The sequence below is a fragment of the Nerophis lumbriciformis genome, linkage group LG19, assembly GCF_033978685.3.
Source record: "Nerophis lumbriciformis linkage group LG19, RoL_Nlum_v2.1, whole genome shotgun sequence".
NCBI lineage: Eukaryota > Metazoa > Chordata > Actinopteri > Syngnathiformes > Syngnathidae > Nerophis > Nerophis lumbriciformis.
The window spans coordinates 9466419-9492837 of record NC_084566.2 but is presented as its reverse complement, the minus strand read 5'-3'; the positions used below and the strand labels follow the sequence as shown (position 1 = coordinate 9492837).

The following is a 26419-nucleotide window of genomic DNA, read 5'->3' as shown; positions in this document are numbered from 1 at the left end:
GTTGGGTCTTCCAACAGGACAATGACCCCAAACACACGTCAAAAGTGGTAAAGGAATGGCTAACACAGGCTAGAATTAAGGTTTTAGAATGGCCTTCCTAAAGGCCTGACTTAAACATGTGGACAATGCTGAAGAAAAAAAGTCCATGTCAGAAAACCAACACATTTAGCTGAACTACACTAATTTTGTCAGGAGGAGTGGTCAAAAATTCAACCAGAAGCTTGTGAATGGCTACCAAAAGTGCCTTATTGCAGTGAAACTTGCCAAGGAACATGTAACCAAACATTAACATTGCTGTATGTATACTTTTGACCCAGCAGATTTGGTCACATTTTCAGTAGACCCATAATAAATTCATAAAAGAACCAAACTTTATGAATGTTTTTCGTGACCAACAAATATGTGCTCCAATCACTTTATCACAAAAAAAAAAAGAGTTGTAGAAATTATTGGAAACTCAAAACAGCCATGAGATTATGCTCTTTACAAGTTTAGGTAAACTTTTGACTACGACTGTATATGGAACTTGTCTCAACTGCATTATACCAGATATTTGAATTTTTTTTAAAGTAACGCAATAATTACTTTCACCAATAATTAATTACTTTTATCAAGAAGTAATTCCGTTAGTAATTAAATTACTTTTTTGGTAATTAATGACTTTATATAAGTAATTATCAGAACACAGTATGTCACACAGCATAATGAAGCAGTTGTCAGGTTGGTGTTCCTGGCTTAAATCTTTGTTTATCAAGGTTTCTCCTTAATCCATGTGGCGGACATAATTTTATTACCGCTACACCTTGAAAATAAGGGCTTTTTTTTAAACTTAAAAACTAATTCAAGTAATATAATATATTGTAGCCCCCTGAAGAAATCACACAAAGTCTGACGCTATTTTTAACATTTATTACCAATCTTATAATAACAAACAACGACACATTTCCAACAGGTTTTACCTCCCATGAAAACACTTTCGTCTCCTTGAGTCTTCGCTTCCCCGCTGGACACACACCAAAACTTCCTCATTCTCCGCCAATCACATCGATCAGTCTGTTTGTAAACATGGGAAAGACTAACATCAAATCCAAACCACACATAAAACATTAAAATTAGTTGGTAGTTACAGTATATATTGATATATATAGCCTATTATTTGCGGACTATTGATAAGTGATGTACCGAAAACTGGACCACGGAAAAAAGACTTTGATCACCGAAAACAGCGCTACCTAAACTGGATGTAAACAAAAACGCACGCCATTCTCTGTAGCGTTTTGATTGATTGATTGAGACTTTTATTAGTAGGTTGCACAGTGAAGTACATATTCCGTACAATTGACCACTAAATGGTAACACCCGAATAAGTTTTTCAACTTGTTTAAGTCGGGGTCCACTTAAATTGATTCATGATACAGATATATACTATCAGATATACTATCATCATAATACAGTAATCACACAAGATAATCACATTGAATTATTTACATTATTTACAATCCGGGGTGTGGAAGGGGGGTGGGGGGTTAGGTTTGGTTGTTGTCAGCATGTCCGCGATGTGGACGTGATTTATATATATATTGCAGATATACCTTCGGACAGCCATCTGCAAAATGTGCAAATAATAAGAGGACAGTAGCGGCTTTTAAAAAGAGAAAGTGAAACTAGAACAACAGCGCCAAGCAAGTGTGACGTCATGCTCCCTTCAGCCTCTTTAGTCAGGGACATGGAAGGACAGAAGTAGAGTCTCTAAATACGAGTACATTTTACAATAACAGCAGAAGATGCTAGATTTGTTGCTAGTTGTCCATCCATCCATTTTCTACCGCTTATTCCCTTTGTGGTCGCGGGGGCGCTGGAGCCTATCTCAGCTACAATCGGGCGGAAGGCGAGGTACACCCTGGACAAGTCGCCACCTCATCGCAGGGCCTGTTGCTAGTTGTTTATAATTAAAAAAAAAAAAGTCATTAAAAGGCTGTAAACACTTAAACAAATCTCAACAAAGAACCTTGTACCACAAGCCGCAAAAATTGAAAATATGACAAAACGATGAAATAAATATTTTTATCCTAATTAATAAAAAACGATTTGTTTTAAATGTATGTATACATTCTTTGAGCCATTTTAAATAGAATCATATCATCATAGCACATTATGCAAACTACTCAATGACGTCATTGTGACCACGCCCATAACCACGCCTCCACCGCGACAGGTATCTTGGCAGTTTAGGGGGGAACCCTGTTTGTGTCCTATAATGTTTACCTGTAAGAACACCATTATTAAAGGTAATATATTTTCATGTTTCATATCCTCTTAAACCAGGCACTTAAATGCACATGTTATTTTGTGTTTGCTGAAGAATTGAGCATAGCTAAATAGGTTTTTTAACGAAGATCTGAGATTATATTTGACTTTTCTTATATTATTTTCAAGGCTTTTTCTTTTTCATTATCTCAAAATTCTTCTTAAATTGGGATCCTATTATGCAAAACCTACTTTTCTTACTTGTTGGTAGCTGTTTTTGTGTATTTGGGATCCCCATCCGTCCCCAAAATTTAAATTAAAAGGCCTGATATTTAGTTATGTCAACAAATATTTCCATGTATGGGTTAGTTTATGGGCCAAACGATATCGGGATATGAGTTTTGATCCATATCGCAAAGCCCTACACTCGTGTTAGCGACAGTGTTAGCACAGTTTAACGATGTTTCTGTGTTTAGTTGAGCGTTTCAGTAGACCTTATGATGACATTGTGTTTATATGTTTAGGTGCACATAAGTGTTAATAATGAACCTGTGATATTTAAGACATTTCATGATACTACAAAAATGTTTTCTGTGCTACGAAAGCTTTTGTGTGCTACAAATATTTTTTATTTAGTAGCACTGGTGCTATTAGTGAAAACGCTAAGCATACAGTCCTGGTCTATGGTCTTTTGACACTGCCTGAAGCCAAAAATTGCTGTAGTAGTCTTAAGGCATTTGAACCTATACTGATCTATTACTTCTCCATCTTTTATTATCCATCAATACCAACTGATGTTCCACTGTACTGTACTTGATTTTTATTTTGTTTGCCTAAGAGTAAATAACTTTATTTACTGCTGCTTGGATGGTTATGTCTAAAATATAAACTGTGCAATGAGATACGCATCTGTTAGACAAGAAGCATGATAAATGAAACAATGGAGGACAGCAAAAACCAACTTAATGCTTCTGCTGTCATTTTGTGTCACTGCCTTTGACATTTTCCCTATTCTCAGGAGAGACTTTTGAAAGAAATGTAAGAGTTATTTGCTGTTTGAACTAACTTGGCCTTGAAGTTTTACAAATCATTGAAAAGACGACGCCTCGAGCGACATGGAGACCAGGTGTACTAGTGAAAATGTCCTCAGGATGGTCGGCAGGAATGAATACATTGTCAGTCAAAACCTTCTTTGTACTCACATCAAACAATACAGCATCAGTTCAAACAATGCAGCATCACCAGAAATCCACTGGGACAAAAGAGCATTTTTGACGGTTCTTCTTGCTGGATCCTTGAAAGCTGTTGTGATGGCTGTCACAAATTGGAAGCTATTTACCAACGCCAAGCTGCCATAAAACCCCTGCCTCAGGCTGGCTCGTCTTCGAGTCTCAGCCGTTCTCCTTCAAAAACTTCCCTGACTTTGTGTTTTGTTTTTGTTCCACCCCTGACACATGGACAGCATCAATACAGTTGTATAATATTTAATCTAATAACAGCTGGTTTAATCAAGCAGAAATAATAGTTCATCAGAGAATAAATGTGGTAAAGATTTATTGAGTATAATAAGATTGTAAAAGTGAAAACATATTGTATTTAATATGAGTTATGTTGCTCACTAAGGTCTCACAATTATATCTTAGTGGACTTAAATCATTGGTGTCCATCAGCAGCTTGTTTATTGTCGGCCTGTGGAGTATTCCAAAAATAAAATTAAACATGGACAGCATCAGAATATGACAAAGGATCAGGATCAAAATAAAACAATCTAAAAGATTATCAGATAACCTATTTTGGGTGTCACACTGAAGTCGTTACTTTTACTAGTATTGAGTAATCAAATTCAGTAGATCTGCGTTACGAAGCCATTCCGATGAGTTTGACATGGCACGCAACTTTTGATGTGGTTGTATGTCAACAAGACAGAGCAAGTTCAATGCAGGAAATATCTTTTTCCTAGGGCTGTCACCGTTAACACGTTAACACGTGTGATTAAGTCAAGAAAATATCACGGCATTATAAATTAATGATTGAATAATTACAGTGTTTGTTTTGACTGCCGGAAGGTGGTGCGCATTGAACAGGCAGTGATCATGTCACACAAAAGTCAATCAATCAATCAAAGTTTATTTATATAGCCCAAATCATGAGTGTCTCAAAGGGCTGCGCAAGCCACAACGACATCCTCGGCTCAGATCCCACATCAGGGCAAGAAAAAACTCAACCCAATGGGATTACAATGACAAACCTTGGAGGGGACCGCAGATGCCCCCCGCCCCAGGGTGACCGGTGCAATGGATGTCGAGTGGATCTCGTTCATAGTGTGAGAGTCCAGTCCATAGTGGGGCCAGCCGGAGATCATCTTGGGTGGAGACAAATCAGCAGCGCAGAGGCATCCTCAACTGATGCACAGATGAGTGGTCCATCCCGGGTACCGACTTTGAAGAGCTAGCGAAACATCTGTGGTCACCTAATCTGTGCTCCTCTCTCCATGAAGGAGAGGGGGGGCACAGATTAGAGACGGCAGATCAACTGGTCTAAAAGGGGGGTCTATTTAAAAGTGTGTTGATAGTTAGAGCGATGTGCTCTATGAGGAGCCCTATGCTGCAAACACACTCCCTTTTATGAGAGACATACAAATCGATCAGTCAATCAAAGTTGACTTGTATAGCCCTTAATCACAAAAGTCTCAAAGGGCTGCACAAGCCACAACCACATCAGATCCCACATCAGTACAAGAAAAAACTCAACCCAATGGGAACAGCGAGAAACCTTGGAAGGAACCGCAGATGCCCCCCGCCCCAGGGTGACCGGTGCAATGGATGCCTAGTGGATACGGTTAAGAATGTGAGAGTCCAGTCCATATTGGGGTCAGCAGGAGATCCTCTTGCATGTAGACATATCTGGGGGCCGAGACGTCACCGACTGATGCATAAAGAGTGGTTCACCCCGGATACCGGCTTCATGTGAAAGTCCAGTCCATTGGGAGACCAGCAGGGAATCATCTTGAATGTAGACAAGTCAGCAGCGCAGAGACGTCACCAACTGATGCAAAGAGGAGTGGTCCACCCTGAAAATTGGCCCTAGTGTGTGAATGTGAATGTGAGTGTGAATGTTGTCTGTCTATCTGTGTTGGCCCTGCGATGAGGTGGCGACTTGTCCAGGGTGTACCTCGCCTTCCACCCGAACGCAGCTGGGATAGGTTCCAGTAAACCCCTGCAACCCCGAGAGGGACAAGATGTAGCAAATGGATGGATGGAAGAAGGCTGTTTTAGTAACACTCTTAATGTGTGAATCAAATGAGAGTTGGGTCGAAGATAATACAGAGATTCTTTACCGAGTCGCTTTATTTAATTGTTTTGCTGTCAAATGTTAAAGTGGTATTATTATACGTGCACACATCTGGCTCAGATACTGACAGAGGCAGTGGCTGAGTGGAAGTTAGAGACAGTGCCACCCCACTCAATAGGCGGAACGATTTGAAGCATACAAAGGTAGCGTAGTAAAAGACAGCGGAGGGTGTTCTGTCCCCACATATCCTGCAGGTGGCGGTAGTGTGCTTAATCTACTGATGTGACAAAATATGCAGAGGCTTTGAGGCGTGTGTAGAGTAATAGAGGGGGCATTTCTGCGAAGCGCGTATCGAGGCTTGCGTCATGTAGGGAAGGAGCCGGAAATGATGACTTTTGAAGCGAGCCCCGTACTGCGTGACCGCTTCCGGACACAGTTCAGATTTTGTGAGGAGATTCGACAACACATAAACCGCCGAAGCTTCATTGAAAACTAGGGATTTTGAGAGTTGCGGTCTGTATGGAATCTGGAAAGAGAATAAAAATATATTTTTAAATTAGAGTGTAATAAAAAAAAAATGGCGCAGGATATTAAATTTGACGGCAAAGTTAATACAAGCCGTTTAGCGCTCCACGAGCAGTAAAACACAATACTGAAACAAAACAACATATACAGTAAATTCTAAATTCTGATTATGTCAGAGCGATAGTCTGGTAGCACAGTGGTCTACATTTCTTCCTTTCAATCCACATGATGTTGGTTCAAGTCCTGGCAGTATCAGCACATCGATATTGTATAAACTTTACTTTTTGATAAGGTGATACGTTTTGAAAGGTATTTATTCTTTAGATGAAGAAGGATTTATAATCTTTGCAAGGAAAAGGGGGTGGAATCAAGCATCTTTTCGTGTTTTTCTCGCCATTACCCTGTTTAAATTTGCTGTCAACGTGCACCAACATGTCGGATTACGTTGTCATCCTTCGACTATCAGGGTGAGACACATGATTTACGATTTAAAATAAATTTCCCCGAGCTCCGGCAGCTGATGATGTCAATATAGCAGCATAATAAGCTAGTGATCATGGCGCTGCTATAAATAGTTTGTCTGCAGTCGTGCTTATAATAACAATATCACTAATACTTGGTTAATATTCAAGTCACGAAATGTAAATGGAGTATTGTTGGCGGTTTTTGGACGGTTTCTTATTTGGTTTTATTAGCGGAATAAAGGTCCTCCTATTGGCTCCATTGTAAGCGGACTTTGATTTCCGAGTTAATATGCATTAAAAAACAAAACATCTGTTGTCATGTCTTTCATAATGACTGTGAATGATAGGCAACATTTTTAAAAAAGTGCAGTTGCCCTTTAATGCAGCGCTTATTGCTTAATGAACTTGTGAACTAGTGTACAGACAACATTTCAAAGGTACACCTGCCAGTCCTTGTGATGAGGTGGCAACTTGTCCAGGGTGTACACCGCCTTCCGCCCGAATGCAGCTGAGATAGGTTCCAGCACCCCCCTCGACTCCTAAAGGGACAAGCGGTAGAAAATGGATGGATGAAACTACCTGCCAGTGACCTTACCCCTTCTCTTACATTGTGAAGTTTTGCTTGCCGTTTTAAAAATAAAGCCCCTTGGCTGTCAATTGCAGGTCCAGAAGTATCTATTTTCCATGTGATTTATTTACCAAATAGTAAAATTTGTCATTAATTGTGCCTCAACACAATTGTCCTTCAAAATATGTTGTGCAATGTGTGTGTTCATTACAATCTTATATTGCTCCTTTTTTTGCAAACCATTGTTTGGAGTCATTTAGGGGATGATTGAGTATTATAGTTTCCAAACTGCAGTTTGAATGTTTAAAAAAAAAAAAAAAGTTCTGTTGGAGCCCTCTCCAGTTTGGAGGTTCCTCTTGAATAAAGTTGGTGAGACACTAGAATCCATCCATCCATCCATCTATCCATTTTCTACCGCTTGTCCCCTTCGGGGTGGCGGGGGGTGCCGGATGCAAATGCATGCATGCATGTCTAATACAATAAATGAATGCCATAAATGTTAAACCTTAAGCCTCAACAGCCTACCTGTCATGATCTGGCAGCTTCTTTTAGTGACAGTGCCTGGTTTCTGGGTCACAGGACATAGCCACTTGCCCACACACCTGATACTCATGTCCTACTGACTGCTTAAGCTCTCCAGTTCCTTCACTCGGCGCCAGTGGACTTCTGATGTTTCACCCTTCCAGTCATGTACATTTCCTTTGCTTTGGTTCCACCTGTGGCTCAGTCCCGGCGTGGCGGTTGTAGTGTTAATTGTTGTGCATCCTTAGTTATTTTTTCCACACTCCTTTTTGTTATTATTCGTATTTTTTTTCCTGCTCTGCGTTGGGGTCTTACGCCGGCTAGGCCGATTGTCTCACTACCTCAATGCAATTTAAATGAGTACGCTAAATAGTAACACTTTAGACACAACAAGTACATTTGTCTCGAGCCATATATGGCATCTCCAAACACAAACAACAAAACATGATTCTTGCAGAAATAAACATTCCCGCATAAATTCATGTCGGATCTTGAAAGACACAGCCTAAATAGCTTTTTAGGTTTGTGGTGAAGAACTAACTTACTAACATTACTCTCACGTTATTAACCGTATCCACTCGACATCCATTACCGGTTGCCCAGGGGGGTCCCCACATCTGCGGTCCTCTCCAAGGTTTTTCATTACGCCCAATGGGTTGAGTTTTTTCTTGCCCTGATGTGGGATCTGAGCTGAGGATGTCGTTGTGGCTTGTGCAGCTCTTAGAGACACTTGTGATTAAGGGCTATATAAATAAACTTTGATTGATGGATTGATAACAGTTTTTTACTTTAGTAGGAACATGCTACTAAGGAAATGCTAATGTTTGGTTTTTTTACCTTGCTATATGAGAGATTATTTTTCTTTTAACAGTGATGAAAATGACTCTAGCAGGACACTCTTTCCAACATGTCTGCTTTGAACAGGGATCGTGTTGGAGCAAATCATTTTCACACAGCTACGCATTTCTTCAGATTGCACAACAGTCAATTGAGGCCATCTTGATCAAAACATTCACTCTGCTACTCCTTCAGACTCTTGTGTTTTGATGTGCGATGATGTAACAAAAATGTGCATCAAAGTCAAGAAAAAGCTTGACTCTTGTCGACACAGAAGGTATGTACAGTAACATATTAAGTAATTTTAGGGTAGTATGTGGTTTTATAGCACATAGCACTTCTAATTAGGGGTGTCCGACCTAATAATGTTATTGGTCCAATATTAGCAAACAAACAAGTATCGGTTCATATTGCCTTTCATGTAAAATGTGTGGTATAATTTTCCAACAGAAGCAGTCCTGCAGCGTGTTTACTTGTGCAAAGTTGAACAGGCAGTTAACATCTAAATGTCCTCCGATTAGCACACGTTAGTATTTTCTTGTATTTTAGTCAAGTGATTTATAAAAGGTAAACATGATAGGCTGTAGTCTCGCTTAACAAGTGGCTGGCTGGCTGGCTAGTTTTTGTAGAGAACAGGGACGTTTATTGGCCCTCTTTCTGGGGCAAACCAGGCTTGCTGAGGAGGGACGGCTTTCACCCTAACAGGGAAGGCGCCATCACTCTATCTAGGAACATAAATTACTGGCTGAGTCACACTTGACTAACTACACTAGAGCAAGCTCGGGCACAGGCAATTACAGTGTCTGTTAGTCCGGGTGAGGAGTCAGTTAACCCAGAACTAACCAGCGCCAGGCTCATAGCATTTCTCGTGGAATAATACATAACTCACATAATGTTTTTTCTGTAGTGACTGTGCCAGAGATGAACATGCATTCTACTGAGGTGGCAAATTATGACGTTATTAATATCAGTACTACGGATACCATAAACAAACATTCCTCAAAAGAGCCCATTATCTATAATATAGGCATTTTTAAATATCAGATCATTGTCTCCCAAAATGTTATTAGTTAATGAGGTCATTAGAGACAACAATCTTAACGTCATTTGTTTCAGCAAAACCTAGCTAAAACCAGATACATTTTCCCCGCTTAACGAGGCATGTCCTCCTAACTATACGAATGCACATATTGCTCGTCCCCTGAAAAGTGGTGGAGGAGTAGCACTAATATAATATACAATGAAAACCTTAACCTTACCCCTAACCTAAGTAATAAATATAAATCATTTGAGGTGCTTAGTATGAGGTCTGTCGCACCGCTACCTTTCTACCTAGCTGTTATCTACCGCCTCCCTGGACTTTATCAGTGAAATTTCAGAGTTTTTCACTGATCTAGTGACCCACACAGATAGTCTAATTATAATGGAGGATTTTAATATCCATATGAATACCCCATTAGACCATCCGTGCGTAGTGCTCCAGACTATAATTAATAGCTGTGGTCTTGTCAGGCTTGTCCCTGACAGTTTGGTTAAGTTTTAGTTGTTCCTCTGTCTATCTTTTTTCCTGTGAGCGCTTTTATTTTGGTTGTTTCCTGCTTGTCTCCCTGAGCGCTGCTTCCCCTCACCTGCGGCTGATTGGCACCTGGCCACACCTGGTGTCAATCAGTCAGCTACTATTTAAACCTGCCTTGCCATCCAGTCTGCGCTGGAGTATTGATTGTCGATGTCGTTACTTCCTGTCATTGTCGCTGATACTTGTCGATGTCTTTGTTTGCGGTAAGCTGTTCCTGTTTGCTAGTTCCTAATTGCTATTTACAGTTTGCTGTTTCCTAGCTCCTTGTTTCATGTTATTCTGTTAGCCGTTAGCTGTTTCCAGTTTTTCTGTTTGCTGGTTCCTGTTTTCAGTTTGGCTATTCCTAGTTCCTGGTTTGTGTTTTTTCTTTCTTTTATGGACATTAAATCGTGTTTTCCTGAACCAATCCTGCCTTCTCTGCATCTTGGGGTTCATCACCAACACCTTGTGACAGGTCTAACACAAATAATAGATGAACCCACGCATCACAACGGTAATACGATAGATCTAGTCTTTGTCCGGGGTGTCACTACCTCCAAAGTTATGATACTCCCATACATTAAAGTAATGTCCGATTACTACCTTATAAAATCGAAGTTCTGACTCATTGTCAACAAGTTACTACAAACCCCGTTTGCATATGAGTTGGGAAATTGTGTTAGATGTAAATATAAACAGAATACAATGATTTGCAAATCCTTTTCAACCCATATTCAATTGAATGCACTACAAAGACAAGATATTTGATGTTCAAACTCATAAACTTTATTTATTTTTTTTTGCAAATAATAATTAACTTAGAATTTCATGGCTGCAACACGTGCCAAAGTAGTTGGGAAAGGGCATGTTCACCACTGTGTTACATCACCTTTTCTTTTAACAACACTCAATAAACGATTGGGAACTAAGGAAACTAATTGTTGAAGCTTTGAAAGTGGAATTCTTTCCCATTCTTGTTTTATGTTTAGCTTCAGTCGTTCAACAGGGTCTCCGCTGTCGTATTTTACACTTCATAATGCGCCACACATTTTCGATGGGAGACAGGTCTGGACTGGAGGCGGGCCAGGAAAGTACCCGCACTCTTTTTTTTACGAAGCCACGCTGTTGTAACACATGCTGAATGTGGCTTGGCATTGTCTTGCTGAAATAAGCAGGGGCGTCCATGAAAAAGACGGTGCTTAGATGGCAGCATATGTTGTTCCAAAACCTGTATGTACCTTTCAGCATTAATGGTGCCTTCACAGATGTGTAAGTTACTCATGCCTTGGGTACTAATGCACCCCTATACCATCACAGATGCTGGCTTTTGAACTTTGCGTCGATAACAGTCTGGATGGTTCGCTTCCCCTTTGGTCCGGATGACACGATGTCGAATATTTCCAAAAACAATTTGAAATGTGGACTCGTCAGACCACAGAACACTTTTCCACTTTGCATCAGTCCATCTTAGATGATCTCGGGCCCAGAGAAGCCGGCGGCGTTTCTAGATGTTGTTGATAAATGGCTTTCGCTTTGCATAGTAGAGCTTTAACTTGCACTTACAGATGTAGCGACAAACTGTATTTAGTGACAGTGGTTTTCTGAAGTGTTCTTGAGCCTATGTGGTGATATCCTTTAGAGATTGATGTCGGTTTTTGATACAGTGCCGTCTGAGGGATCGAAGGTCACGGTCATTCAATATTGGTTTCCGGCCATGCCGCTAACGTGCAGTGATTTCTCCAGATTCTCTGAACCTTTTGATGATATTATGGATCGTAGATGTTGAAATCCCTACATTTCTTGCAATTGTACTTTGAGAAACGTTGTTCTTAAACTGTTTGACTATTTCCTCACACATTTGTTGACAAAGTGGTGACCCTCACCCCATCCTTGTTTGGGAATGACTGAGCATTTCATGGAATCTACTTTTATACCCAATCATGGCACCCACCTGTTCCCAATTTGCCTGTTCACCTGTGGGATGTTCTAAATAAGTGTTTGATGAGCATTCCTCAACTTTATCAGTATTTATTGCCACCTTTCCCAACTTCTTTGTCACGTGTTGCTGGCATCAAATTCTAAAGTTAATGATTATTTGCAAAAAAAAAAACGTTTATCAGTTTGAACATCAAATATGTTGTCTTTGTAGCATATTCAATTGAATATGGGTTGAAAAGGATTTGCAAATCATTGTATTCTGTTTATACTTACATCTAACACAATTTCCCAACTCATATTAGTCCATACATTAGTCGCACTGACGCTTTTTGAGAAAATGAAAGGATTTTAAGTGCGCCTTATAGATTAAAAAATACGGAAGGTTGATTTTTTTTCTATCTACCACTGTTCTGACTACTTTCATTTGATCTTTTTTTTTTAACATTTCACACCACAAAATATTAGTATGTACGATTCCTGATGATATTACATCGGATTAATATCGGTGTCGTATCGGAAGTGAAAAAGTTGTATCGAGACACACCGAGTCCCAATGTAGGAAAAGATATGTCTTAACACGGCCTTCTATTATTACACATTCTTTTTCAAGATCTGTCACACCCAGTTAATCCCAGAGATTGTGTGTCTCCCCAGCGTCACACAAAAATCCCCAAGAACACACACACACTTTTACCCCCTCATTGTCCACTCTCTGTGCCAGATGACTCACTATTGTCTCCACGCTGCTCTTCTGTAACTGGCTCATTTTTGCCCTCCTTGCATCCTGTTTCTGTCCAGCCCGCACACACAATCCTGCACAACACCAAGACAATTGAGGGGTCATACTAATAGGAAAGAGGCAAAGAATATTGATAGATCAATACAGTCTGCATTCAAACTATACCACAAATTCATTTATGAATGAATGTTTATTTTGTCGGATTTGACAAACGATTGAAATGTTGGACGCTGCATTGCAATGCACAGTTTGACAATAAATATATATATTTCCTCTAATACCCTGCCCGTGCCAATGACATGCAATGGCACATTTTATTGTAAGAGTTAATTATGTAAATGCTTTATTAATTCCAAAGGAAATTCTGTAATTGTGAGTTTACAACATCAATTCTTTGTTGTAAACGTGTCTCTATCCTCGGATACATGGAATTCTTGTCAAGTAGATGTGATGGGACACAAGTAGGGGATTTTATTTTTTATGTTTCATTGCCATGCATGTTTTAGAGTGTTTTTATTGTTGTGGATTTTAATTGCATGTTTTTATTGCTGTGGAATTTGATTGTAATTTTAGTTGCATGTTTTTACACTTTGTGGACTTTGATTGTATTTTTAATTGCATGTTTTTACTCCTTGTGGACTTTGCTGGCATTTTAAGATGTTGCCCCTTTTAGCTTGTTGCCCCTGACAACCAAAGTGCCCAATCAAACGGCACCTGAGATCAGACGCACCTGTGGAGATTTAGGACTGCACACATTTAAAAGGGAAGCATCCAACAGGCTTGAGGAGAAGGAAGAGCGACCGAGGGAAGCGACAGGAGGAGGAAGCAACCGGAGAAGATCGACAGGCTTTGCCAAGAGCGACCGGGTGGACGCACGCAGGCTGGGAAGGAACCCCCCAGACTACACAGCAGACCCCGCAGGCTACCGGAGTGAACCCCAAGAAGCCCACAACACGCAGGGGCAGAGGAAACTCTGCCTCCGAAGCCAGTGTCGTGGATTGTGGATATGTGGGGGTGATCAAACTGCCTTTGGCTGTGGGCTTGCGGGCTCGTGCGTTGTACGCTGGCTGTGTGGTTCTGTGGACAGGGGCGATAGGGACCTAAAGACCTGCGGTGACCCCCGGGAGCGACCAAGAGGCGGGGCGAGATGGGACGAGTACGGCCACGTAGGTCCCACAAGAGACTGGTGAGGAGAGTGGGCGTACCCAATACTTCGAGCCGGAACTACAGCAGAGGTTTCCCCTGCCTTGCGTGTAAGTGTGCATCAGCCCGGATAGCGTCTCCGTGGTTTTAGAAGATTTTATCCCCGTGGCCTGCCTCCGTTTTAATTCTGTGTGCAGGAGGATGCCGTGGAAGTGGGCGGAGCCAGGACATTGACTCACTTCTCCTGTCGTGGCTGTAATTTGGATTATAATAAAGTGCGAACAAGCATAATCATCTTCGCTTATTTTGGACGGCTGCTCTCACTACATTGGGTTCTTAATATTTATATTGTTTTTTAGCAAAATTTTATTAGATTTTAATATTTTACCACTCGGGTCCATCACATTTCAGTGTTGGCAAGCTTGATACAGGAAAACATGGTTTACTGTCCAAAAATGCAGGTAAAACACAAACCAGGAACCAGGAAAACAGGAGACAGCAAACAGGAACCAGGAAAACAGGAGACAGCAAACAGGGACAAGAATCAGGAACCAGGGAACAGCTCACAAGAGATGAGGAACCAGGGAGAACTGGAGACAGCGAGCAGTCTACAGCATACAGTTTACAGCTAGTAGCATACAGCTAGTAGTCCACAGCAGACAGTGACAGCGACAATACTACTGGAAGGCAAGGCAGGTATAAATGGCAGCCAACTGATTGACACCAGGTGTGGCCAGGTGCCAATCAGCCGCAGCTGAGGGGAAACAGCGCTCATGGAGACAAGCAGGAAACTGAACAGAAATAAGAGCGCTGACAGGAAATAAAACAAACAGAGGAAAAACTAAAACATAACCAAACTGTCAGTGACAAGCCTGACAATTCTGGCAGAGAAAAATGTCTATTTCAGGAGTCTTTAATGTTTTCCAGGCCAAGTATCCCCAAACTGATGAACAGGTGTTTTAAATTAAACTAGTCCTTATGGTACCTCATTATTGCACAGTATTAATATATTCCTATAATAATATACGGCGCTGAAAATAGCTAGCTGCAAACTCAAGTGTTAATCGATGGGTGTCTTAAAAGCTAACATGATTGTAACAATATAATTATTCATTCATGTTTTTATTTTAAACCTGCAAGGTACGGTGAGTACAGTGGCCATGCTACTGATCCAACTATACTACAGTATGTTGGATCAGTACTATTGTGTATTTAATGACATCTATATTTGTGTACAAATTTTGGGGAAATATAAACTATATTTAAAAGACTCTAATACACCAACATTTTCCCAAACCCCCCTGCAGAGCCTCTGTTGAATATGCTGGTCTATACAAAAATGTATTAGTCAATATACAGTTCATCTGGAAAGTATTCACAGTGCTTTACTTTTCCCACATTTGTTATGTTACAGCATTGTTCCAAAATGGAATATATAAATTTTTTCTCAACATGATGACTATGTGAAAAAAAATTTTGTTTTATTTTAATTTCTGAATACAATGCCACAAGCTTGGAACACCTATCTTTGGGCAGTTTTGCCCATTCCTTTTTCCTCCAAAAAGTTTGCCAAAATGCACTCTTTGACTCTTTGAAACTAAATGATCTGGTCTAATGGGACAAAGTTTGAACTCTTCGGCGTGAATGCCAGGCTTCATGTGTGGAAGAAGCCAGGCACCGCTCATCACCAAGTCAATTTCCCAGAGCTGTCACCATCTTCAACTCTAACTTATAATAATAATTCACCCCTATACAATATCCTACCCTAATACCCTACTGTGCAATACCACCCTTTGAGTGCAATACATCCGACACTGATTGTTATTTATTACTCCGGTACTCTTGTCTTGTTCTGTATATTGTACAGTATTTTGTATTTCTATAGTGTTTTGTATATTGTACAGGATTGCTTATTACTTTTATTGGATATTAGTCTGTTTATTTCAATTGTTAGTTTTTTTTCTTTATTGCCTGTTGTGTAATTTATTTTATTTTATTATTTATTTATTTTTACCCCATATTTGTTCCCACTACCGCACCTTAAATTGGAGTCCTTAATCTCGTTATATGCAAATATAATGACAATAAAGTCCATTCTATTCTATACCATCCCTACTGTGAAGCACGTGGTGGCAGCATCATGCTGCGGGGATGTTTTTCAACGGCAGGAACTGGGAGGCTGGTCATAATAGAGAGAAAGCTTTATGCAGCAATGCACAGAGATATCCTGGATGAAAACCAACATTTTCCATCCATCCTGATGGAGCTTGAGAGCTGCTACAAAGAGGAGTGGACAAAACTGCCCAGAGATAGGTGTGTCAAGTTAGTGGCACTGTATTTAAAAAGACTAAAAAAATATTTTGAGGACAAAAATGAATTTATTCCATTTTGGAATAAGACTGTAACGTAACAAAATGTGAAAAAAGTGAAGCCCTGTGAATACTTTCCGGTTGTAATGTATGTGTCCTGCAATTGGCTGTTCAATCATGATAGACCCAGACTTCTGTTAAAAAGTACATTTGAAATTAGTTACTTTTCACTTTTACTTGAGTAGAATTTCAGACCAGTAACCTTACTTAAGTAATATTTCAGCACTCTTTTCCACTCTTGTCTTATGTCTGCTGACAAACAGATATTTAACTCTCCGATCTGATTTGACCTATTGCTCTTTGTCCAACAAAGAGTACAGTTCATCAATACGATACACAATTTTTTTTATTTCCATTGTAAAAAAATAGCTAATACTAATACTGTATGTTTTTAATGTATATTGTTCGATTGTAGCTGAGATAGGCTCCAGCGCCCCCCGCGTGAGATAGGCTCCAGCGCCCCCCGCGACCCCAAAGGGAATAAGTGGTAGAAAATGGATGGATGGATGTTTGGTATTGTCATGTAATAGTAGAGTTCAGCACATTGCTGTCAAGAAATATAGGAAACCCTCATCCATCCATCCATTTTCTACCGCTTATTCCCTTTTTGGGGTCGCGGGGGGCGCTGGAGCCTATCTCAGCTACAATCGGGCGGAAGGCGGTGTACACCTTGGACAAGTCGCCACCTAATCGCAGAGGAAACCCTCAATAGGCCAATATAAAATATAGTGAATAGCAATAGAGAAAGGAAGTTGTTTGTTTGGGAAAATGGAGTTTATTGTTTCCTCATGAATAGATCAACTCTGCTGAGACATGACTCAGTGTTGCAGGCGTGCTTATCACTTAAGCTGACGCACAGCAGGAGGGATAAGCAATGTCTACGTCCCTAAATTCTTCCATGGAGACTTCTTTTTTGGTTTACAGTCAAAGTGGCTCAAAAACGTAAACAGTTTAAAGCCGGGGTCTCAAAATCTATTTACCTGAGGCTGGACTGCACATAGGGCCTAATCTACTAAAGGTTTGCGTGTATTAAAACACGTGCATATTTGATAGCATAAGCAAAGCTGATTTACTAAACTTGTGCGCAGAGGATTGCATCTCTTAATTTAGTAGACTAAGGAATGCAATCCATTTATGAAGTAATAGGGGGGGCTAAAGGCTAGGCTAAAAGCTAACCCAAACAAGCTGGCGCTACCGAGCCTATTCTTAGCAAAAACATGCTTTCTAAAAAACAGCGACAACAAACAGATTTCATTACTGTGTGCTGTTGTTTACGGAAACCTGGCTGGGTCACAACACCCCTGACACTGCTTTTGAGCAAGCGGGAAACACTGTCGTTAGAGCGGACCAAAATGCTAACTTCGATAAGAACAGAGGAGGCGGGCCGTGCATTTACATCAACCATCTGTGGTGTACAAAGTCCTGCACCAAAGACACTTACTGCTTCCCGGACATTGAATACATCATGCTCCAATGCCAACCGTTCTGCCTGCCTCGGGAGTTAACATCTATAGCTATAATAACAGTCTATGTTCTACCGCAAGCTAATGCTAGGCTAGCTATAGAGAAGCTACAGCAGGAAACCAGCATTCAGCCTCACAACCAGACAGTTTTGCTAATGTTGCAGGCGACTTTAATCGCTCCAATTTGAAATCTGTACTGCCCAGATTCTACCAGTTTGTCTAAAATGTTTTCCCTAATTGGGAAGTTTACTGCAACATTTCTCATGCCTACAAAGCCAGCCTTCTGCCACACATGGGAGTCCCAGACCATCTGTCTCAGCCCCTGATCCCAGCAAACAAACTCTCAGCTGTAAAGAGCCCCCATCACTCAAACCAGTTACCAGTGATGACTGAAGAAACCACTTCAGCCATCCAATACTGCTTTGAGGCCACCGACTGGAGAGTTTTTACTGAGGGGTCAGACATCAGCTATCAAGTTTTGCTAGGAGACAGTGACCGTGAGGAAAGCAGTCCAAGTGTTCCTTAACCAAAAGCTATGGTTCAACAGCCATCAAAAGACAAAATGCTGCCTTCAGATCTGGAGGCCAGCAGGCTTACAAGGTGGCCCAGCACAAACTGTGAAGGGATATCAAAACGGCAAGCAGCGGCTGGAGGCACACTTCAACACCAACAACTCCCGAGGCATGTGGCAGCAAATAAAGACCCTTACTGGCTTCAAAAGCAGCGCCAAGCAGACCAACATAAAGACAAGACACTCCGGGACACCCTGAACAACTTCTTGCCTGCTTCGAACAACAGAGCACATCCAGCCAGCACTGACAGCAAAGGACGACCCCATCCAGCTGACTTCTCACCAGTTCCGAGCCACTCAGGAAAGCAGCTGGTCTAAATTGTGTCACCGGGAGAACGCCAAGGGACTGCACTGACCAGCTGTATTTTTAATCTGTCACTGTTTCTGTCAACTGTCCCTTCCTGTTTGAAGGTAAATGAGTTATATTTGTATAGCGCTTTTCTACCTTCAAGGTACTATTTCAAGACACTATTTCCACATTCACCCATTCACACACACATTGATGGCAAGGCCCTAACCACGACCCATAAGGAGCAAGAATGGAGTGTCTACACAACGAACGTGACTAGGATGGTGGTAGACGGGGATCAAACCAGGTTGCTGGTATGGCCTCTCTACCAACAAAGCCACAACGTCCCCATAATTGTTCCTGTTCCGGTTCCAAAGAAGAACACAGTGAAAATCCCCAATGACTATCGGCGTCTTGCTCTATTTGAAAGACTCATTCTCACCCACATTAAATCTGTTCTGCCTGCTAACTATGACACTCACCAATTTTCATATAGAAAAAACAAGACCACGGAGGATGCTATAGAAACAGCCCTGTACATTGTAATGACACACCTGGACAGACGTAATACATACGTGAGAATGCTTTGTGTAGACTTTAGCTCAGCCTTCACTACTTTCATTCCATATAAGTTAGTGCAGAAATTAAAAAAAACCTTGTTCTGGGCAGTTCACCGTGTTTGTATATACTGGACTTCCTCAAACACCGTCCACAAACTATCCGTAGGGGTAAATATACCTCCTCAACTCTCACCTTCAGCACAGGCCCATCACAGGGCTGTGTCCTGAGTCCAATACTCTTCTCCATTTTCACCTATGACTGTTCTGCCTCACACCCCACTAACGCCATTGTTAAATATGATGTTGATACCACTGTTGTAGGACTGACTTCAGAGAACAACGGGACAGCCGAGATCGGCCTCCTGACAGATTGGTGTATTGACAATAACCTGGACCTCAACATCTCCAAAACAAAATAGATGATAGTTAACTTCAGGAAATTCAAACGGACTGTCATTCTGCTCTCGGCATTTGGGAGCAGGAGGATGAGAGAGTGGACAATATCAGGGTCCTGGGCATGCAATCTCGGCAGACCTTTCCTGGAACATGTACATGAAACATCAGATAGGGAAGGCACAGCAGAGACTGTATTTCCTGAGGAGGCTTGAACAGGTCCATCTCCCTCTACTTGCTCACAAACCCCCACAGGTCAGGTATAGAAAGCATTCTGTTGTACTGCTGGTGGTGAAAACAGCAGAACGTATCATCGGCTCCCCACTGCCTGCTCTCATCGACATTTACACTGGCAGTCTGACAAAGAAGGCCAGCAGCATTGCACCGCCTCAAAATCACACTGGACACTGTACGTTTGCCTCTCTGCCTTTAGGGAAAAGTTTCAGGCACCTCATAAGCAAAACAGACTAAAAAAACATCTTCTATCTACCAACACCATTCAACTGACAAGACTAACTAGAACTATGTGATGGATAGTACTTTTGCAGTCTATCTATCCCACTTACTTATTTGTTATATTGCATACTTATTTATTTTTACATTGTGCTCTCCAGTTTTTATTTGTTATTTTAAATGATGACGCTGCTATCTCCGGTGCTGCTAAAATGCATTTCATTGTCTTTCTAAAAGCAATGACAATAAAGGAAATGCATTCATTCATTAATTATTTAGTACTTCTATAAAGGACGTGCAAACCAGCAGTTGTGCAGTAGCTGTGAAAAAGGAGGGGTATACTAGACAACATACCAGTGACGTGCAGTCAGTAGAGGCAGGTGAGGCCCCGCCTCACCTGCCATCATGGAAAGAAAAAAAATGTAAAAAGAAAAACAAATTAATTAAATTGTTATATGTATCCAGTGATTATACTAAAGTTGTTTTCCATTTAACTTCACCAGTTTTAGATTATTTTTATTCAAAATCGCTGAATTTTCACATTTGCCGTTCAAATACTGAGAAGAGACGGTGCGGTGATCAGCAGCCAGTTGAGGCACGTCACTGAGTTGTGCCTCAACATGGATTGTGCGATGACTCGGCTAACTGCTGGCCTGCTGTGCAGTGAGACCGTATTGCTATATGAATTATATCAACTAACTAAGCTATGGCATAGTTTAGTTAGCTGAGGTATATAATGTACAGTGTATTTTGTCAACAACTGTATGTGTGTAACGTATTTTTTGTGCTGAGCATTCATAAAACGGCTGCAAAAGACGTACTGGCTGAGGCTCGCAGTAATCCGGCCTCCTGGTGGTAGAGGGCGGTAGTGATCCCAGAGATCATTCCTCGGCCGCAGAAGAAGTGAGAACAAGCAACCCCTGCTAAAAATGTTCTATAGAATTTCTATAGAAAAAGTGTAAAGATTTCTAATGAACTTTAGGACCGAAGTTCTATAGAACAGGATTCTAAAGAATGGTTCTATAGAACAGGATTCTAAAGAATGGTTCTATAGATCACCTCTAAAGAATAGTGCTATAGAAGAAAGTTCTAAAGAGTAGTTCTATAGAACAGGCTCCTATGGAATGGCTTTCTGTGGAATACGGTTCAGAATGATGTAGAAATGATTGGGCAGGCATTCTACAAAATCTGTGGTCTAACACTGGCAATGGAGAAAGACAAATATTGCAGTTGAATGAATGTTGACTTGTATTTATTATATACATGTAACTCAAATCTTGACTTTTGCTCCTGTTGTATATAAAATGTCAAATTGTCAGTTTGTGTGAAAGGTCCAATTCTAGTACTTGATGGGAGTCCCCAGTTGGTTTCAAACCCAAAACCTTCAGGATGAGGCACTGAATGGCCAGTAATAAATGTCAGCAGCATAAATCAACATGATCACCGCGCTTCCCCGACTGTTAGAGACGGCTAGACGTCCAGCAGAATTTGTTTCTGAGGCCTTCTTTTCTTCCATTTTCTGCGCAATGTTCAGTTTCACTCCAATGATTTTCTTTATCACATTTGCTTCACTTGAGGGATGGAGCTTCTTCACAAAATCTGAAAGATCAATAAAATATACCAGAATTAGTGTCTGCAGACACCAAGACACTAGCTGTCATGCAATGAGTTACACTATGGCATTTTTCAGCTCGATAAAGAGAGTGATGTCTATCATTTAATCAATGCAATGGATAGTCAACACACTGCATACATTGCATATCACGCGTTTCTATGCTGTAAGGCACTTGCACTGCTTGACGCACACAAAATCATATGTGGTGCAATCATGCCAGGCTTTACGAACTGCAACAAATCTGTATCAAATTCTGACAGTGCATGTACACTATTCATTAGCTATATAGAAAATCCATTCAGTGTGTGAAATATTTTTCAAATTATTTTCAGGATTTCACTTTCTTGTGAATCTTGTTGTGTACTTGATGGGTGTCCCCAATGGCGTTTGAACAATCACGAAAGTGCATTAATAGAATTCTAATAAAAATATTTAACTTCAATCTGATTGAAACCATATCCACATCGGGAAGGGGATCTGACACATTCCCTATCTAAAAGTCGTTCACTTCTCAACTTGCAGCAGAACTCACGGGAATTCCCGACGCTGTTAAATAGTAAGGCGGAGAATGCCGATATAAGATATCAAACGAGAAAAACATGTACATATCCGTGCGCTGCGGTTTTTGCTTTGTCACTTGATGTTGGTTTCCGACGAGATCAAAGCTAATGTGACCACCCATGCCTATAAATCTGTCAAAACGAACATCTCGCAGTCAATACATGGAGCAAGCCGACTGCAAGCTATGGATATCTATACTGCATGCCAAACGATCACGGAACAACTTGGAGATAGGAAAAGGGTCAGATCCACTTCCCTGATGTGGATATGGTTTTAATCAGATTGATTTAACTTATACTCACCAATAATAGCAGACACATTCTTGTCATCCAGTTTTGGTTTCTCATGCTTATCCTTAAAAGCATTGGATTTTTTTCCTGTCAAGCTGCTGTTGGCCAGCTCCTCTCTGGTAAACACCACCTCACAAACTGTATATGTAGTTTTCTTTAGGTCTGATCTGCTACCATACTGCAGGTTATTGGTATTGACTGCCACCCCATACCCCAAATCAACCTGTCAATAAAACATGCACACAATATGTTCAAGAACTTAAGACAACTGGTAAACAATACAGCATAAAACTGACAATCCACTGTACAGAATTACTACTGATGATAATTTCAGCTCTATGAGCTGATTTGCAGGTATGGATTATTGATACATACATGTACAGTTAGGGTCAACAATAGTCAGTTTCAGACATCTTTTAAACTATAAAAGAGGATCATTTTATGGTTACAACTTCTGGGCGTTTTTACACATGACGATTCTGTACTTGCTCTGAGTACTGTTGTCTAGTGAATGACCAGACAACAATACTCGGAGCAAGTACAGAAACGTCGTGTGTAAAACGCACAGAAGTTGTTACCATAAAATTAACCTCTGTTAATATTATACCCCAACTTCTAAATGTTACTTAAAGGGAATATATGTTCAACAATAAACAACCAAATGTATATGCCTATAGAAGAAAATCTATTTTTTGCTTTTCATCTTGAGTTTGAATGCAACACTCAGGGTTCAAAATTTGCCATACATGTATACCAGTTGTTTGTTTCATGGCCATATACGTTTATTGCTGTAACATTTCATTCAGTTTAATATTTAAAAAAACCAAATACCATTTGGTGCTGTGACATTTACTGAAAATAACACACAACACACTTACCTGGCCATCCTCATCGACCTCGTAATCAAACACCCGCCGTAGATGGGCCTGTGTCGGTGTCACAGTTGGTGACCTGAATGGCACTGGCGAAGATCTGTGACTGGTTGGCGTTGAAGGATACGGTGGCTGTGACAATCTCTCGGTAGTCTGTACCAATGTTGATGGTACGGATTGGCCAATCGCAGAAGTTGTCGGTATCTGCAGATCGACAGCAGGATGTCGAGCTGATGGTGTTGTTGCCTGACGTGATAAGTCGTCCATCTTCATTAGCAGGCCAGGAAGTCCTTTAATAGAAAAAAGTATATTGTGATGCAGACACAATAAAAAAAAAAAATACATTAATAACATGAAGCTGGCGATATCCAAACCGCTCGGCTCTAACCCCAGCTATCATAATGTAAGGGTATTTTGATAGGAATCTTGTTCAAGTCAAGGGAAACATGGTAAGGAAGCAATCAAAGATGAAAAATATATATAACCATATATATATTAATTCATCCTGACCACGCGAAGATTTAATATTTGTCGGTCAAGTATTAATCAGATATCCAGCTGAAACAAAATATCAAGAAGGAAGGGACGTAACTCTTGCTAATATAAGAGAAACACACAAAAACGGACGGACAGACAGACAAACAAACAAGTACCATATGGCCTCCCCTTATTTAGAGGGGAGGACATCACAACTTAGGATGTTGTATATGCAACAGTTCTGAAATGATCCCAAATCATAAATGGATTTTTATTGGAAAAAAGGGGCATAACTCTGGAAAATATTGTCCGAGACGACTCATTTTCGATAGGCTTCTTGTTACGCTAAGATAAATAGATGTAACAAGTTTGGTTTCCGTACATGAAACGATTCTGTAAATATTGCGGTGACGGATGGACAGCCGTACATGACGACAATACCCGTAGGCCAAAGTTAGATGAAAATACAGTAATAAGAAAGTTGTTTCATACATCGACATGTAAGCATATTTTCCATCAACCTATGATAAATACAATAACATACTTCTAGAATAAGAAAACCTACCTTCAACAACCCTCAATGCATCTCGAAGGGATTTGTTTTCCTCTCTCAACTGGAGGACTTCCTTCTTCAGGGATTCCATTTCTGTACATGTATCTTTCGGTGAAGTTCTTCCCAGCTGAAAATGTCAAAATAGTCAATCAAATGAAATAATTTGTATTATGATTAATTTGGGCGCTCATATGTTTTCCGGAAGCAATTTGTCCTGGATACGGCCCTGACAGCACCATATAAGTTTTACATGTATAAGCAACCTTGTAGGCACATTAATTTGAATATGCTACATGTACATGTAGCAGTAAGCCATTCAGACAGGAGGCACTGTTCATCAGGTATTTGTAGTGTTATTTTCATATAAGTAAAAGTATAAACTTGTGTTTTAGACCAGTTGCCAGGGATGCAATTTTTACGTCTTCGATTTCAAATGAATGCTAGGCACTTGTGATTGTTTGCCTCGAGAGGGTGCTTTGATTAACCAATAAAATCCTATTCTATTCTATTCATGTACTCACAGCAGCAAGTTGGGCCTCCAATTGTGCCCGAGCATCATATCTCACAACTGTACGGCTTACTTTCCTCTTTTTCTTCTGAAGAATCAAGATTAACAAGAAAACGTGTTCAGTTCTTTTATATGCCATTGAAGTGAAGAAATATGTTTGCAGAAATGATAGATTTTTGAGTACATGCAGAATGTCTGTCAACACCTCAATTTGTCTTGAATATTATTCTGTCTGAGTTGGTCGAATTGAATCAAAATATTCAATAACTTTAAAGCCTACAATGAAACATGATTTGATTAACTTTTATGATAAAGAAAAACTGACAAGGTACTTCAAAAGTATGGGATTGAATCCTACAAAACCTCACACAGTTGAAACACCACTGAAATAGTGAGTGAGTGAATTAACGTTTAACGTCGCTTTCAACACTATTTCGGTCATATCGCGACAACACCACTGAAATAAAAGTACCTGCTGTCTGTCAGATAGAGTCTCCTCGTCACTTTCATCCTTGCTCTCACTGTCTGATGACCAAGACTTTGGCTGTTTGTTTCTCTTGCCTCTGCCATATTCCAAATCACCAGTAAGGGGTACATCCTTGCCATCCTGAGCGGCTTTCAAATATGGCGTCAGTTCACGTGTGTCTTCTGTGTAAAAACAAATATGTGCCACATTAAGCTAAATTAAACTGTACAGTTAGTCATACATTTCAGCAGCAGATTGTTATCACTAAATTACTTTGGTATACCTACAGTTCCGATGATTCAGAAATTCACCTCAGCGAGAAACAAATTTCACCTTACTTTCCCTTATTTACAGGCTTACAGCCATATTAAAAAATTGTCAAGGTTAAGTCTGTACTATCACGACAATCACCTCAGCATTGCAGATTGAAACATTCAGTATACCATGGCTGCACTGATGAGAAATTACTATCAATCATGGAAGAAAAAAATTATATTAATTAAATTTAACTTTACATAAACAAAGTCGAAAGTTCAAGGTGTAAAACCAGAAGTACATTAAATATATCTATATTAAATATATCTATATTAAATATATCTATATTTAATGTACTTCTGGTAAAACGTATTATTTTTACTGAATTGAAAAGTTTTCAACTGTTTATTAATTACCACCAAATCTCAGAATTCTTGCCACGTATTTGGTTTGTGACTGCTTCCTTCCTCCTGCTTTGTTGAGTGGCCATGGAACTTGGACTTCTTCATCACTGTCCCAATTTTCTCCATTCATTTTCTCTCGAGAACCGCTCTTGGTTAATATAATATATTTCGTCTCGATGACCTCGACCTCGTCTCTTTCAAAGAAATGAACAAGGGCATACCTTTCTTGCACCATTGTGAAACCGGACAAACGACTATCGTAAATATTTGAAATGGATCAGTGAACAGGATAAATGACACGTAGTTGAATGAATGGATAACTGTGAATGAACAGCGAGACAATGAAATACGAAAAGCCCGCGGAAACGGTGATTACAGATGTACGCCCCGTTTCGATCCGACCCAACTGAATGTGTGAGTTACTTCGGTACTATGTTCAGTGGATCTCGAACTATAACTGACTATGGCATTAAAAATTGTGTGACCAGTGA

The 26419-nt window shown here is 40.3% G+C and overlaps 1 protein-coding gene across 1 annotated transcript; it reads right to left on the bottom strand.

Annotated features, from left to right (window-relative positions):
* Positions 1-22549: 22549 nt before the first annotated feature.
* Positions 22550-26163, bottom strand: LOC133619042 (uncharacterized). Its single transcript, XM_072915253.1, has 7 exons — positions 25941-26163; positions 25276-25451; positions 24817-24891; positions 24308-24422; positions 23272-23555; positions 22599-22616; positions 22550-22555 (listed from the first exon to the last, which is right to left on the bottom strand). Exons 1-7 carry the CDS (start codon positions 26161-26163, stop codon positions 22550-22552), a joined length of 897 nt encoding a protein of 298 aa, XP_072771354.1.
* Positions 26164-26419: the final 256 nt, after the last annotated feature.